Source organism: Ciconia boyciana, chromosome 18, assembly GCF_034638445.1.
Source record: "Ciconia boyciana chromosome 18, ASM3463844v1, whole genome shotgun sequence".
Taxonomy (NCBI): Eukaryota; Metazoa; Chordata; class Aves; order Ciconiiformes; family Ciconiidae; genus Ciconia; species Ciconia boyciana.
The window spans coordinates 6,981,026-6,998,475 of NC_132951.1; the positions used below are offsets into that span (position 1 = coordinate 6,981,026).

Below are 17,450 nucleotides of genomic sequence, written 5' to 3' on the forward strand. Positions count from 1 at the left end.
TTACAGACAAAAGATTCCATTTTATAGCAATTAAACTTAAAAATGAAAATAACCTTTGAGTCATTTAAGTCATACAGCCCCAGCACAGTAGCTTCACCTTTATTAAATTGCTGCCAACTCTATATTCTAACCCTGGAAATTCAGGCCACAAAGCCTGAATTCAGCTTCCACCTGTGACAAATTTCACTTGTCAGGATTAATTGGAGCCATGGGGAATTAATGAGATACAGACATGTTTAATAGGAATGAATCTCCCATTCTTATCCAAGGTGGATGTCTAACTTTAAATGCTCTTTAGATGCATATACAAATTAAATCAAGTAAAAATGGACACCCATTACATATATTCAGACAACTTAGACATTAAGTGACCAGTCAGAGCGCATGATGGCCATCTGTAGTATTTCTTCAGTGCTGCAGAGATGTGTTAATCCCTACTCATTTCCATTGCTAGAAAAAAAAAAATTAAGATTACACTTAACAAATATGGTTTATTCTTTTAGAACGTTAGTTTACTTTTTAGCCATTGCCAGGAATAAACCCTTAAGTTTCACAGGAAATTCAGTATTGTCAGTACAGCAGCAAGAGTGTTTTGGCACCCTGTAAAATCCTAAAGAATGTGCAAGAAAGATCTCAGACGTAGCATTTCATTATCCAGACTTCTCATTTCTTGTGCATGGTATTTGACTTTACAGAACCTGAAGCTTTGATTACTTTCAAAACAGTTTTTATAGGTTTTCTGCTAGTAACCAACAGGGGTGTAACAACAATGGCACAGAATTTTTCCTAAAGCATTAAAGACTAGGAAAAAATTCTTTTCCTTGAAGAACTACAATCAATTAGGAGTACATAAAAATTAAGTAACGAGCCATCAGGGCAAGTAATAGCACATCAACCCTCTACCACAACAGGAAGCGTTTTTCAATCTTACAACAAAAAGGAATCAAATGAAAAAGAATCTAAAATTTAGACACTTTGTAGGTTTTGTTCTTTCTCTCTCTAGATGGTAAGAAACCATTACCAATTAACATTTTACTTTGCTCTGCAAGCAGGATCAGGGCAGAAGCTTTTGTTGAGATGGAATAAAGTAAATGGTTGCCTTATTTTTGCATTGATCACATGCAGACTGGACGTCGTAGTGTCTCTGATAATTGAATTGAATCCAAGCTGGACCAGACATTTACAGAATGTTTCCCCCACGCACGTTATTTGGGCATGTCTCAAACAGAGATTAACCTTGTTCTAAGTGTATTCTTAAGCATCAAAAAAAGCTGAATTTGACTATAGCAAATTCTGTGAGGAAAAGGAATCAGAGAATAGAACAGCAAGTCTTCCCAGAAGACAGTCTTTTCTACACATCCAAAGAGAACTAGCTGTTTGAATTTTAGATTAGCTGATACAACTTTTTTTTAAATATTTCAAAAGCACAGCATGTTAAAACAACTTTCATTACACTTTGTGGAATACCAGTACCAACAACCTCTATGTGAAATTGTTACAAGCTACTCAAATGCAGTCTCAAAATGAGAAAGAGTACAGTATATCTAAAGCATATATACATGCTGCTACCAAGGAAAGAAAGCAGTGAAGTAGCAACTTTTTATACATGAGCTTCGCTAAGAATCTTGCTCTTTGAAATAGCCCCAAAATTAGCTTGCATTTAAGATTTATTTTCAATGAAAAGACTTACAAAAACACCCAAACCTTATTATAAGACCCCTTGGTCTTTTTATTCTGAGCTTGCATGATATTTTCATGCAAACTGATTTACTGGAGATACAGTACTGCAAGTTACTAAAAAAAATCTGAGACTCAAGTGATTTTTCTTTTTGCAAAACATGAATATAAACCTCTGTCTTCACACAAGGCATATGCACCTACAGCCCTGTCTTAGTTCGGTAATTCAAGAAATGGAGTGTGCAGTAGTGACTACCAAATTAAACATTTTACAAGTACTGAAATAGTGGAAACTAAGTGAACTGATTATCAGTCCACGCAACCACAATGTTGCATTGCACTACATAAAAACTGACCAAATGCCCCCCAAAATGCCAAGAAACTACAAGTAAGTTCAAAACAGGATATTAAAACTGTTTCTTTCAGTGAAGACCAACCAGTCCCTTTGTGTACACATTTAGTTTTATTGTAACAAAGCAACTTGTACACTTTAACGTTTAAAACTGAGCATCTTTCTTTCCTTTCCAGTGAAACAAAAAAAAAAAAAGAATTTAAAAATAAACAAGAACAAAATTACAATAGAGAATGTCAATTCCAAATAAGATCCTACAGGTTCTGCTGATTCTCCATCAAGTGGCAGGGCTCAAAGTCATCATTAGGAGAAGATTTTATTTTAAAAGTGTCATCTTAAACTGCAAGGATGTTTGTTAAACATCACAATTAAACATGCCAAAGGAGAAGAAGCCATGTTGTCAAAATGCCCACTTAACCCACCCAAACATCTGAAACCCACCCCAGCTGACCTTCTATAACCCTTTTTTTTTTTTAGTTTTTTCTTTTTTTTAAACAAGAGAAAGTAGACAGATACATGTTGGTAAATGCTAACTGTCCATATTCACATAGAGACACAGTGTAATCTCTGAGCCCAATATACAGAGAAAGAAGGAAAAAAGCTAGATTCTATGCACTACTACACAGGGGCCTAGCACTCTTCAGCTTCCAGCAGAGTGAAGGGAGCAGAAGGTTTTCTTTTTTCCCACAGAACATGGTGTGTTGATTCCATAAACAGTTTTTGTTTTGAGACAGAAAGGGATAAAAATGAACTTGAAACAGAAACTGGTAGATTCTTTTCCACTGTATTCTGCTCAAGGTATTTCCCCCAAAATAAATTGTGAACCATGGTGTAGAGGAGAGAAAAAGAGACCTCAAGAGAACAAGGCGACTGAGCACAAGAAAAAAAAGACAGCAACTTGCTCCCAGGGACTGGAGAAAAATTAAAAAGGTAAAAAGGGGGTTTGGAATCCATCAGTGTTCAATTAGTCATCTTCTCCTTCATCCTCCTGTTGAAAGATAAGCAACAATTAACAAAAATCTTATCACTAAACTTCAGACAGCATGAACTTTCAAATGCAATAACCAGAATGTTTTACTACCCTACAGACTACAGCCCTGCAGTGTTACTCACAGCATGCTGTATGATGACCTCTCTTTCCCTCTTCACTGAAGAGTAACACTTGCCCTGAGTACCTACATAGCAATCAGTTAATAACTGGATGTCCCAATGAAAAAACATCAGGTTTGAAAAACTAACGTGACTTAGGATCACTACAAACGTTGACGGAACTTGAACATTTAGAAAGTGAAGGGGTCATCTTTTTTCCCTTCGTTTTAAACTCTGAGGAGCAAACCCTTCAACTTTCAGATGCTAAATTGTAGGTTACATAACAGAGCCCCGTACTCTGGTGCCCACAACAGTCCTCCTATCTCAGTACAAGTACTTTTTGCTGCTGAGATTCAGACACACGATGCCCAATTAGGAGAAACAAAGACATTCTAAACTTCAGGTTACCAACACCCTGAATGCTGTCCCTGGAATCCCACTTGCTACTAAAGGAAATTTCTAATTCCTGAACCCAACAGACAGTCTTAGCTAAGCTGGCCATAAGCAGAAATAAACCAACAGGTGGGAGGATGACAGAACTGCGTGCATCAACAAAAGCTATTTAAAAGTAAAGCATTGCTAGAATGTTCACTAATTAAGGATTTTGTTACGCTAATATCCTAGTTCTTACAGAGCACTTCCCTTACAAATTTACTAAAACTACTTATTTGCACTGTCTCTCATATACACAAACATACTTACTACTACACTGAAACCACTCCACAAGTTAAGGTAGTAACAGTTCTGCTTCTCCCCGGCAAACACCTTGTCAGTGATTGTACAGAAAAGAACTATTTTACCTTTGTAACCACGGCTCAGTATTCTTACAAGATCCCTCTTACAAATTTGTTTTGATTCTCATACACTAGAGATGGAAGGGGGAAGATTACTCACCTCTCCTTCCTCTCCCTCATCATCATCTTCATCTTCCTCCCCCTCATCTTCATCTCCTTCTTCATCAATATCCTCCAATCCTTCTTCCTCTTCATCATCATCATCATCCTCCTCTCCTTCCCCTTCTTCATCATCCATATCAGGAACCTTAAAGACACATATGCAACATTAACTACAGTGATCAAATTCAATTCCACTTGCACAGTGCTATTATGGGTATGGATCAACAACTCTGTGCTATACTTACCAAGTAGTACTGTAACGGATTTGGCCAGATGTCATCCTTGATGACTTCTCCTAGTTCATCAGCGCCTGCATCGGAGTGGTCAGTGAACCAGGTAAAGAAACTTTCTGGCTCTTCATGCTGCCTCTTCCTACTGGCTTTGTTCTGTGTCTGGCTTGAACGTTTTGTCAGATCCTGAAAACAAAGTCAAGAAGTTCCCTAAGAAGTGGTCTTTACATGGCCTTTTTTTGTTGTTGATAAATAAGCATCATTTTGAAATGTACTTGTCTAAACAACCACAAGAAGTCACTTACTACTCCCTCTTTCAGGGAGAAGTCTTAAGAAAGATTTGGAACGCAAATGACTTGCAGAAAAAGATACCACTCAGTCACTTGCACGGCTCATGATATAAGAAAACAGTAAAGCCACCTGTTTCTTTTAATGACCTCCACTGAAATACTGAAAATTCACAGGATCTTGCATTTGATTTATGCTTCTCTATCACGGGGAAGCACAAGTATGACAAGTGTTTAATGATATACTGAACTTAAAAGATCTCACAATGGCTAAAGGCTACTCTGAGTGTAACTAATTGTAGCTAAATGCTACAACTACTACATACACACAATTTAAGAAACACTCAGTCTCCACACCTCTAAGCTCTGTCTTTAACTTGAGATAAAGAACTGCTTAGCCTTCTTATCCTAAGATTTCCCACTTTGAAGTCTTCAGGTCATTCTTTGTAGTAAGTCAAAAAAAACTACACAAACTGCTAAATCATATGGTCACAAGAACATACACAAGTCCTGTATCTACCACCTTACCCCAGAAGTTTAGTAAGTTTGTAACAATCTGTTCGCTAAGTCTGAAAAGAAAATTACTACCCGCTATTTAAATACATTATTTCTTTGATCATATAGTAATTCCAAACTTCTATTATTTGTTTTCTTGATAGAATCACAACATTTATAGGTTTAGACTGTTTAGAACAATACCAGAATTCACGCTGATGTTGTGGTATGTTGTAAGGATCATTCAGCTAGTTTGTACTGGACTTTAACGTTTTGTACAAGAGGAAAAGTTCTAGTCCTCAAGGAAAAAAGATTAAGTTTTCTTCTCAATCTGAGGGTGACAAAACAAGCAGTGACTTAACTGGAACCCTCAGTTCTACTTTTAAATATTAATTTCAAAATCTTCAGGATAACATGAAAGTGCTCCCAACTTTTACAGAAACTAACTACAGCAAATTAATTATGTTTGAATACTGTCTGGACAAAAGACATGCCCACATTATTGCGTGGCTGCAACTTCTACAAAGATGTAGTGTCTGGAAATGAAGTTGAGGAAATAAAAGAGGGGAAAAAAAAATTTCACACCCCCCTATCTGACCCCTCAAAACCCTGCTGTCCTCCGAATTCCTTATTTAACAGTTATCTTAAGAAAACAACAAAACACAGAGTCTAGATCCATGCCAAAGAGAGACAAGCTAATGCACTTGTTAATCTCTCCATCTGGTCATACTTGTACTTTCACTGTTTTAATGGTGGTGAGAATTCACTACAGATCTCCATGTAAGTAGGGTATTCCAAACCCTGCAAGACAGGCATGAACTATGTATGTAGAGAAGCAGCAAGGGGCTTGAGAGGGGAAGAAAAGGGAGGACAAGGCAGCTTCAAGACAAAAGAAAAAGAAAAAAGTAAAAGGTACATAATTAAAGTGATGGTATCACACAGAGCAGCAATCATGTCTCCCAGATGCACAGATACATACCTTCCCAGATTTCCATTTGATCTCAGTTGATTTTGAAGATGGGTCTCCACTTTCATTGAGGTGAAACTCTTTGGAGAGAACTTTATTTTCAAAGTATGGATTCTCATCAAAATACTGCAGAGTTGAAAGCAAAGAGTTAGAACCCACATCTTGTAAAGACAGGTGCCAAGTCAAACCTGGTATTAAATGGACAACTTAATCTCTTAAGTTACAAACTACAGCCCAATATGCAATTACATATTAAAAAAAACCAACCACACACAGAAAAACCACAAGGGAAGGAATTGTTTAAAGTACTTACAAAATCTATTCTGTAACCTGATTTGATGTCTTCAAACTCTGTCACCTCAACTCTGGTCAAATAATGCAGCGCTTCCTCATCTTCTTCTCCCAGCAGTGCAGATACTAAGACAGAATTAATTAGGGATCCCACATTAACAATGCTATGAAACGTGTATCATGCAGATGAAATATAGGAAATTAGTAGTAAGAAAGATTTGAAAAACAACACATCTGTCCAAGCCAACTTCTTGCGGCCCATTTTTTTCAGGTTACCAGCCAGACTATTAGCATGTGTGATTTGCATTTGCTGAGGTGAAAACATTACGTTTGCTTGTTGTAGTTCAACGTTAAAAAGCAGCAAAAGCTACCTGCATACATCTGCCCTCCTCTCTGAAACACATTTTCACACATGTAGTTTGCCCAATCTAAGCAGTCTACAAACTTGTTTTGTCCTCCCTGAAAGTCTATTGTCAAGAGTCCTAAGGAGCTCACCTCCAATTAAAAACAAACAAACTAGAATCCTTCCACCCCCCCTTTTTTTGGCTTTTAAAGGGCCCAATTAACTAAGAAAAGTGGGACAATTGTGGTTTAAAATGCAGAAAGAAAACCAACATAGGATTTTAGTGAACAAGATGTTCCTTTGGTCAACAAATGCAAGAAGTAAAAAGCTTATAAAATGCACTCCAGGACAAAAAGGAAGTGTTTGCATATGAAGCAGGCTTCTGTTTAAACATATGCCCAGCAACAATTCTAGAAAACCCTCAGAGCTGCAAGACACTCACATATCAAGCAAGCAAACACTGAATTTACAGATAAAAAAAAAAAAGAGGGCTATTAAGAATATACCTTGTGGGTGGTTGACAAATGTTGTTACCCAGAAATTTGGGATTTTGGCGATCAATTCTGACCTCTTCTGGAAGAATGGTTGGCGGAGTTTATTGTATTTCTGTTCTACTTTCAAAATTTCCTCACTGGCTTGTTCATTCAGTCTGTAACAGAAAGAGCCACATTAACCACAGGAAAGAGAACACAGTTAGCTAAAAACTGAATGGGTCTGATTAGACTAGTCTGCCTTATTCAACAAGTGAGGTATCTCCAACAAAAAAATGAGGCCCAAACCTGTAACGACTATTAAGAAACACACTACCAGAAGCAATCTCACTGATCTTAACGAAATGGTCTTAACACATTGTATGTTTTGCAGCATTCCATGAGGGACGGACCCTTATTTACGCAAAGCAAAGTAGTATTTACCTCTTAAACATTTTGTTTGCAAGAGACCTGAAGATGGATAACATGCAACACTATCACCTGCTCCTTATAACTTTTGGGCAGGCAAGCAAGCGACAGTAAAGCAATTTTTTACCCCACACAAGTAAAATCTTAAGACCCAACATTTAATTGGTTTTGTAAGAAGGCAGAGCCCCGACACTGCAACAGCTTCACATGTCACAGCCTCAACAGTCTTTGTAGGACAGTGTGCATGGAGATAAGATCCAGGCAAATACCGATACAGAGCCTACAGAGAGTTTTGGGGTATGAAACTAATGTTTCAGTGACACGTTCTACATATTATTCTACAATTCTACATGAATATATAATAAAAAAATGTGTAATAAAAGCTAACTTTTCAACCAAGTTTTTGGTTCTGCTTACAAACATGAAAATACTTCTGCAAAATAGCATACACATTAACTTGAAAAAACAGTAACAAATACATTTCTATTATCAAAACTATCACAATTAATTTAAAATTTTAAACGCAAGTTCTACCTTTTTCATTATACACAATTAAACAAGAAACCGGAATACTCCTTCAAATTTTTTTATCATACACAAATACCTCTTACACCTAATCAAGTCAGAACACAAGTATATCTTGGCGGAGTTTAAAGACAGTGAGAACTACTACCGAGTGCTTATTTCACTAAATGTTTTTATTATTGAAAGTTACATTTTAATTTCTGCTAAAACATTTTAAAAGTTTGTTAATGTTTACCTGTCTATTTCATTCTGTACTTCATCAATGTGTTCAATTGCTTCCTGTTGCTCTTTTTCTGAAAAACAAACAAAAATGCATCAAAATCCTTTCATTCTCAAGTCTGACAAGTCACCTGGGGTTTTCGCTCAAGACCTTTTCTAGTGATCTACTCGAGAAGTACGCAGATATTTCTATTAAAGGTCAGAAGTGTTACTAGGCCCTAAAGCTTCAGCTGCTTCCAGGGTGTACTACAGCTGAAGCACAGGAAAGTTTGACAAAACGGCACTCAAAGCCACTAGAAATCACAGCTCACATTCCCCTACACAGTTTTACAAGTCAACTTAAATGACAAGTCAGTCATGACAGATTAATAACAATTTAAGTAAAAAGTTGTAAGCCATATTTTCCAAGACCAACACATTTGAAGGAACGTTAAATAATTTGGAGAGGACAGAAATATCAATAGAAATAGCGCAACTGGGAGCGCGGCACCTTCTAAAAACCAAAAAGAACGTTCCAAAGGACGGTTACAAGCAAAAAGACTTCCAAGCTGCTGTCTGGCAGGTGTTTTCTAACCGGAACTTCCCCTCGGCAAAGCCTGGCAAGGTCTCGGTTACCGGCGGACTGTTTACCTACCGCGCTGGGGTATGAATGAGCGGCAGCGGGAAGTCGCTGGAGCAGTGCAGCACGCTCACTCCTCCCCCGGTAAGCTTCCCGCACGGCTCAGCCCGCGTTAGGGGACAGCTCTCCCCGCTCCCCGGCTGCGCGGGTGGGTGCGCTGCCCCCTCCCCACGGCGGAGGGCCGGCCGGGTACGGAAAGCACGTGTGTGACCGGAGCTCGCAGCGGGCGCAGCACCGCGGGGCGCGACGGCGGACCTGATGGAAGGAGGCAGGAGAACGCTGCGCCCTTCCCGCGGCGGCGGCCGGGAGGAAGCCCACGGCGCGGCGACCTTTAAAAATCCCGGAGCTGCCGCGATCGCACGTGGGGACGGCGCGGGCGGCTCCATCGCCGCGCCGCTCGAGCACCGCGTGGCTCCCCGGGCGGGCAGGCCCCGGCAGCGCAGCCGGCGCCGCTCCATCCCCGCGCGGCGGGGCAGCACCACGCGGCCGCGGCGGCGCCGAGACCAGGAGGCGGCGAAGCATCATGGCGGCGGCGGAGCACAATGAGGCTCCGCGGATGCTGCTCCGGGAGGTGGGGCGGGGGGGGTCCCGCTGCTCCGCCAAGGCCGCAGCGCCCCCCGCCCGGCCCCGCCTGCGCCCGTGGGGAAGGAGGCCGGGCCGGGGAGCGGAGACAAAAGGGCGCTAACATGGCCTCCTCCTGCTGCTGCTGGGGCCTGCACATCCGCCCGGCCGACCCCGCGCTCTTCCCGCCTCCGGCCCGGCCGCGGCCCGTGTGGCTGGGGAAAATGGCGGTCGGTGCGGCGCGGTGCGAGGCGGAGGCCGCGGCGGCTGCCGCCATTCCCTTCCCGCCCCCGGCGCGGCCTCACCTGAGGTCTCGTCGGCCCCATCGTGGTTGGAGTTCAGCTCCTTCTTACTGACTTTGGCCGCCGGCGCCGACATGTTGGTGGCTGCGGAGCGGAGCGCGGAGGGAGGGGGGCTGTAACGGGACTGAGCGGAGGGGGGGGCCGGGCACAGACTCCTCCTGCTGCTGCTGCTGCTGCCACCGCCGCTCTGGCTCCCTCCGCCGCCGGGGCGCTCCCGCCTCCTCCGCCCGGACCTGGGGCTCCCGGATAACAGGGGGCGGCAGCGGCGCTCGCACTGCCTCACGCTCTCCACAGCCAGAATCACCACCACCGCCGCCTCCTCCTGCTGCTGCTGGCGAGGGGCGGGCAGCGCGGCGCGCATGCGCAGCAACCCCCCCTCCGGGGCACGGGGGGGGACGGCGGCCGCAGCGCGCAGGCGCACCAGGCCCCCCTCCCGGGCGCTGGGCGGTGGGCGGCAGAAGGCGCAGGCGCGCTTTCCTCCCCTCCTCGGCAGAGGGCGAGCGCACCGGTCTGCGCAGGCGCCGACACCGCCTCCTCGCCGCGGGCGGCCCACGCGCAGCCGCAGAGAGGCCGCTCGCCAGCCCCGCCCCCGCCGACCACCCCACGCTGGGCGCCCATTGGCCGCGCCTTGCGCCCTCGGAGGGAGCGGGGGGCGGGCCTCGGCGCGGAGACACAGAGGACGGCGCGAGAGGCGGGAGAGGGCGGGGGGGGGGGGAGGGAGAAGAGTAGGGCGGCGGCGCGCGCAGGTGTGCTGGGGGGGCGCGCATGCGTGCGCGCGCCGCGGCCGTTGCCTGGCGCACGTGGCCGCGCGCCCTCACTGGGGGCGCCGCGCTCGAGGCTCGCGCGTCCCCTCAGGGCCGCCCCCGCCCTGTGTGGAGACGCGGTCACTGACAGGGTCGATCCCTCTCCTCGCGTGGGGTGGCCAAGGTCCTCCAGGGGAAATGGGGGGGAGGGTGGCATTTGGGACCACCGATCCCCAAATGATCCCAAAACAGCTGCTGTCCTGAGGAGTCCCACTGCCTGAGGTGGCCCTTCGGGACCAGCCCCAGCACCTCCTGTGCCTGGAGAGGCTGTGTGAGGTGAGGTTGCATTTCCACCCTGCCTTGCTCAGGGGACATGGCGACCCCATCTCACTGCACTGCTTCCCTTAGCTGGAACATGACTCAATAACTTCAGTTGTTAACATTTTAAGGGCACAGAGGCCCTGTCAGTCACATCCAGCCCACTCAGTTAATGTGGGAGCACGACTCTAGAAGGTCATTGAGTCCAGCCGTCTGCCAGCACACCTGCCACTGCAGCAAGAGCAAGCAGACTTTAAATAACCCTTTTTGTCCCTTTCATGTCCACCTGTCATGGAAGAGCTCATTGCAGCTTCACAGCTACAGCTCTGTTTTGCTCTTAAAGTAACAGCCAAGCCACTCTTTTTCTATCAAAATAGGCAGCGTATCATTCACAGATGAATATTACAATATAGGTCAGGCTAAGAAACAAGTACAGCTTTGATGAAGTAGGAACTTGCCTTTTGCGTTTGTTTTCCAGTCACACAATATTATCACATTCTCCCTGCTTGTTTCCTTTTTTGTCTCCTCTTCAAGTTGTCCTTTGAATGGACTTACTCAACAAGGCCTGGATTAGTTCCTGCCTCCTCAGAGGTCTTACTATAGTTTTCAGATTCCTGCTCCCATCTGTTGCTTCCAAATCCCAATTGCTTTTTCTTTTGTATTCCCAGCTGTCACTTCCCACCAGCTATGTCCTTGCCTCCATTGCCACCCACAACTGCTGCGGCATGTCCACAATTTGTATTGTGCTTCCCCGTGCAAACAGCAGGCAAGAGGAGCTGCCATCCGTTAGTCCTCTGCTTTCACGTGCAGCGATGAGCTCTCTTAACTGCTGGGTACAAAAGGTAAGCAAAGCATTGCAACTTTATAAATGCAAGATTATCAAATCCTTCCCAAGAGGGATGTCTCAAGGCCTTCCCGAAGCCCATCACAGTGAGATAACTTCTCTCATACTCTGTCTGCATCTGCCAAGATCAATTAATATGGATATCTTCACATTCAGACAAGGTAAGCACACGTGTGTCTTGGTTTTCTTCCTTCTGTTTCCTTTGAGTCTCTTTACTGTGCAGTTGTATCTGCTTGGGTTTTTTTCCTCTTTTTCTCACCTGTAATACTATTATATTGTCTTTCTCTAGATTAGCCTTTGAAGGTCCACAATTTGAAAATATGGGACATATGTTTGAAAGCCTGTTCCAAGCAGGAACATGATGATCCAAACGGCATCTGCCTGCTCCCTACTAGAATCCCTTGTTTAGTCTATAAATTACTAGGTCTTCCTGAAGTACATGGTTAAGGTGTTCCGCTGATGTATCTAAAGTCAAGTAATCGTGAATTTTAACTGCTGTACTGTTAAAAACGTTTCCACGATCCGTTTATCCTACCTTAAAACTAGCTATTATACAAGAAAAGAGAGTATATATTAATTATATATATTAATATTAATAGAACCACTTTTTAAATAATTTTGAGACACAAAATACAAACCTATGCTTTCATATGAAAAGAGAAAGCAAAGAGTTCAATTTTTTTTGGAGGAAGTAGTGTTCTTTCACATAGTTACTCTTCTTTTTTTGCTTGCTTTCTTCAATTTAGTGCTGGTGATGTGCTGTTCCCAGCTTCCTAATAAACCTTTTGTCTTAACTCTGCCTCAGTTCTCTTCTGGTTAGAAAAGTTATGTTAACATCAATACTTCTCCAATTATACATCCTTTCACTCCAACTGACCAGGTACAATTGCTTTAACAGCCTGTATTTTCTGTTTTTCAAAAGAGAGCATCACTTACACAGTTGAACTGCGGTCTAACTTCTGGGTACATTTCATAAAAGGTCTCAAAACAACAGGTGCTTACATGCTTCTGGGGCTTGGCTCAGAGAATTTGACAACAATCCACAGAACGATGCCCTCTCTGCACTCTCCTCCTTGCTTTATAGAGAAATGAAGTAGTAAAACTAAGCCACTGAGTTAGAATAGTTGTTGAGCCCTAGGAAGGATGAAAGCAGAGCACCTCCAGCGGCTTTTGCAGCTGAATTGATTTACTGTTTGTTCTTGCTGCATTGTTAACGTGTACACTCAGGAGGAACATGACTCAAATATTTGTGAAGAAGCAAGTAGCAGCACAACTCTCAACTCCGTCTGAAACTGTTCCTCTGTGTAGGTACCCCAAAGCCCATGTAGTTTCTTTACAAAGGAAGGAAAAACGTATCGAGGTGGTGTAAAGCCTTGTTGTTGTTACATGAGTTACTTGCTGTTGCACAAGGTTTTCAGAAATGGCATGTGATGCTTATACCTAATATGTAACTGTGTTTAATATCCCTGATACTATAACAACAAATAATAAATACTTAGAGGTTTAATTGATAAATATTCAGTTACCTCCCTTCACTTCTTTCTAATGTTTTTCCTTACCTGTAACTAACCTCTAAGGCAGTTTTAGTCTTTGAATAACTGTTGAGGGGGTAAAATGTACAGTTATAATCCTATGATATAGGGGGTATGTGAATGTATTTAGAGAAGATGATGTCCTCCTTCTCTCATCTTTTTGTAAGACCTTTTGCAGCACTGATTACATCTAATATAATAGAACTGTAACATTTTTTCCTGAACTGTACTGTCCAAGTAGCTACGCTGCCTATATCACAAATAGCTCGTTTCCTTCCATGTTACAGAGTTAGTATTCCTACTTTTGTTTGAACTTCAGGTTGCACAGTTCAAGTTGCAAAATTATACTGTACGTGGCACCTTTCAAACTCAGTGCATGAGTACAAACTCTGGTGTTGACAAATAAGGGAGTTAGATCTTTGCAGCCTTCTGGATGGCAATGACTTTGTCAGACAAATGAAGAAAATTTGTGTTAGTTTTCCTTTATGTATATTTGGATATATGGGGGGTTTGGCAGCAGCTGATAATGATTAATGGCCTTACAGTTTACATAGAGTGTAGCAGTAACAGCATGTTTTTCTCAAGAACTGAATAAACAGAGCTTCTTCATAAAGATAATCTCATATTTGCTCCTTGATGTAAAAGTTCAGATCTCCCAATATTTCTTTCCTTAGTTAGGTATGTTACTACAAGACAGAGACATAATTGGTAATCACGCGTAGTTTCTGGAATGTCAAGTCAGCTATAAATTTTAAACACAACCCCCCAGTTTGGCAAGTGAAATCAGAAAATGTGCTAAATCCTCTCAAATACAATGTAATGATGTGTGAAAAAGAAAGAAGAGTACATTTCCTTCTAAGTATTTCTGCAGTGCAAAATGGGCATACATAAAATCATGCAAGTCAATATAAATAATAGCAACTTACGGTTTTATAGCCTTCCATCCCAAAGAATCTCACAGCCTTTACAGAAATTATTGTAGGGAAATATAAAACAAGGATCATTTTACCACTGTTGAAATGCAACCAACTGCTTAACAATTGTACATCTATGCTGGGAGCCTGGTCTTCCACAAAGAACTTGCAAACTTGGGCTCTCTACTAGGAGCAAAGATTCCCCCTTGGAGTGCAAGACAAAATTTTTTAGAGTATATGAAAGCTTTTAAATTACTGAGTACACCAGGGAATTAAAGGCTGCACAACATCTCAAGCACACATAAGCTTGTACTTGATAGTAAAGTCTGACTGGCATATCAGTGCTTACTCTAAGCAGCAGGCAGAGACACACCGGCTGGTTTGCTGTGTGTAATCAGTTTGACAGCCCCCAGGAATTGCCGAGTCTCCATGACCCTAGAAAGACAGTTTGGCACATATACTAAACAGTCAAATACCTCCCCTCCAACTGTTTATCCATCTCCACGAGTCACAGACCTTCCCAGTCGAGCACTCACATTAGAACTGAATGGTTAGATAATGACGGAAGAATCTTCCACGTGTCCTCACAGTTGTTGCAGTTTAAACCCTCGGATGAAAACATTTCTGGGCTGATAACTGCTTTTGAAGCAGGATGGTGGTTCAGTAACACAGACGACAGGGAGTGACTAACAGTATGTAGTTGAATAAATCCAGTGATTCTATTTGGATTTTTTTTTTTTTTGTAAAGTTCTCATTAGACATAGTTGCTAAACCTGATTTTTATTTTTTCCTATACCAACATTTTTAACTTACCAGAGCACTTGCTTGTAATCTGTGAAGAGCTGGATAGTCATGTGACACTTGTGCTCATTCCCAGATACTAGAGACAAAGAGGCAGTCAAAATATTCTAAAAATCTTAAATGAAATTTGAAGTCAGTGAAACCTAAGACACTTCTGAACATGAGACATAAGCTTTTCAGATATGTGGGTGCTTAAGAATGTTTTGCTCATATTTTTCACATAAGATGTACAGTTGTGAATTTTGTAGGGAACTGAACAGATCTGTGCCCTCCAGAATAGTAGGGGAAGTTGTTTATTGGAAAATTCTCTTGAAGTTACATTCTGCATTGTGAAATTATGAGTCCCTGCCCAAAGAGACATTTGATTGGAGGAGTTTCCTGCCCTTCTTGACTTTGATTCAGATTTTATTCTCAGACATTGATGTTTGTCCTGTTCCTTGGCTTAGATGGAGCCCTGTGGCTGTTAACTACCAATCGACTGTGCCAACAGACACATATATAGATGCTGTTATAAATCCAGCACTACTGAATTGCAGTTTCTAAAAGCAAAAAATGTTTAAATATCAACTTGTCCAGATGTGCTGCTACCACTTCCAGACGTGAATATCCATCTCCTCTTGCCTGAGGAGTTCACAGTCCAAGATGGGATCTGAAACGTATAAAAGTTTTGTTTGAAAACATGTATTGGCATATGCAAACGTGTCTCTTCACTACCTGCAGCAATTGCAGGGTGTTACAAGGGCAGATATTTAGATTTCATTGATGCATTCACCCCAGTGGATGTTCAAAAGCTATCCGTAGGGATACGCAATTATTAGTTTTGCAGGACAGTATTAGAGCCAATCCATCCTGCACTGAGGCAATGGAAGACTTCAACCAAGCTTAATACAGGTACAGTTTCACAGAAAATGTCTGAAAAACAAGATGTTTATTTGGAATCATCTGGTGATTAAATGATATATGTTGTGGTTGGCTTTGTATTTACATTTGAGGCTTTATTTTACTACATACACTCCTGTGTAATGAAAGTTCTAAACAAAAGTTGCTGGAAAAACTGACCACTTACAAGAAGTATTCCTAGGTAGAATGATCAGTCACAAATAAAGACACTTTCAAACTGGAATGCTGCAGTATTTATACTGGGAGTTATTCTGGAATAGCTGTGCCAACCAAATTTTTATGTAGAAGGCCCTGAAATAATTCACAGGGGAAGTAGCTACTAGTCTTTGATTTCCTTCAGTGGTGCTCTGTCTGAAGAAAGGCTGTAATTTCCTCACAGCCAGGGCAGAAGCTCTAGTGCTAGATAGAGTCTTTCTAATGAGACACAATAGATATGGATAAAAATTCACGGAAGTTACAGTATTATAAATTTCTATGAATGCTGAATTGAAGTTTTAGGATAACTAAGTAGTAGGGGTAGAGCACTGTTGCGGACTAGGAAAAACTATACTTTGTTCTTCTGTGGGTTCTCCTGCAAGGAGACTTTCAGATGATCCTCTCCCTCTTCTCCATTCATGGGAAAATTAAGAGGGAGCCAACTTTTCTACAAAGAGAATTTATAAAAGTTTGCTTTCCAGGATTTTAACTCTGGCCAATTCCTGAAACTCTTAATTTCTCATCTCCTCAGTCCTACAGCAGGAAAACTCTTGCTGAATCCTAAACAAAGTTGAGTAACGCTTCAAGATTTGGTCCCTCAGGAATAGCAGTAGAGACTAAAATTTTACACTAAGTGTATTCCATCCATTGTCTCGTTACCAAGTGGCAGCTGTTTTTGTGGGAATCATTAAAAACTTGCCTTGTTATGCAGAGCGCTATCGATATTTGAACTCTCAGGGGGAGTAACCTCTGTTTCTATCCAGAAAATATCAGACTAAAATAAACACATGCACCATTGCTCAGTGAAGAGCAAGTACATTATTTACAATTCTGTAGTTTCAAGTTGGCATTATTCAAACATTTGCAGTGTGTCTTGAGTCTTGTGTAGGAGTATAGTGACAGAAAAGGTGAAACAAAAAAGAGGAAAATATGTAGGGATCTGTCTTATACAGTTTTTGCTATAATAATACATTGTACACATTATTCTTTTCATCTGAGAATGTCAAAGCTCATTAAAAAAACCTAGTTAAATATAAAAAGCTCTGTGGGGAAAGTAATTCTTTTATTGGTAGGTTAACTGAATGCCAGAATTATTCAGAGTTACTCCTCATTAGAGCTGGAGACAGAACTCAGGAATAGAACTAGTCTCCAACTTCAGCTACATAAAATGCTGCACGAGTTGCCAACAATGAAGATCTGCAAGTGGAATTTGGTTAATTGTGTCAGTCTGTAGGAACGCTTATTATTTTTTGGTATTACAATAGCTCTGAGAGTCCTGAGAGTTCTGCGACTGTGATCCCTTTGCGCAAGGTGCTATCTGAACACAAAGCAAAGAGGTGGTTCTGGCTTGGAAGAATGTAAAGTCTTTCAGGACATAGTTCGACAAACTATTTTTTGGTAGAAGTTCCTACTTACGCATTCCCCACCACACATTCCTCCCCTCTTCCCCT

General features: G+C 42.1%; 1 protein-coding gene across 1 annotated transcript; it reads right to left on the reverse strand.

Annotated features, from left to right (window-relative positions):
- Window positions 1–994: 994 nt before the first annotated feature.
- Window positions 995–10,117, reverse strand: SET (SET nuclear proto-oncogene). Its single transcript, XM_072883130.1, has 8 exons — window positions 9,756–10,117; window positions 8,287–8,344; window positions 7,134–7,276; window positions 6,307–6,410; window positions 6,006–6,119; window positions 4,260–4,430; window positions 4,013–4,159; window positions 995–3,017 (listed from the first exon to the last, which is right to left on the reverse strand). Exons 1-8 carry the CDS (start codon window positions 10,111–10,113, stop codon window positions 2,994–2,996), a joined length of 1,119 nt encoding a protein of 372 aa, XP_072739231.1. The 5' UTR covers window positions 10,114–10,117; the 3' UTR covers window positions 995–2,993.
- Window positions 10,118–17,450: the final 7,333 nt, after the last annotated feature.

What these genes read in the sequence shown, in the direction of transcription:
- SET (XM_072883130.1), bottom strand. Translation starts at nt 10,113, where the DNA reads ATGCGCGCCGCGCTGCCCGCCCCTCGCCAGCAGCAGCAGGAGGAGGCG. An exon ending in ATTTGTCAACCACCCACAAG is followed by an intron (nt 6,411 to 7,133) that starts GTATATTCTTAA and finishes ATTCTGTCTTAG; the next exon opens with TATCTGCACTGCTGGGAGAA. An exon ending in ATGAGGGAGAGGAAGGAGAG is followed by an intron (nt 3,018 to 4,012) that starts GTGAGTAATCTT and finishes ATCTTTCAACAG; the next exon opens with GAGGATGAAGGAGAAGATGA.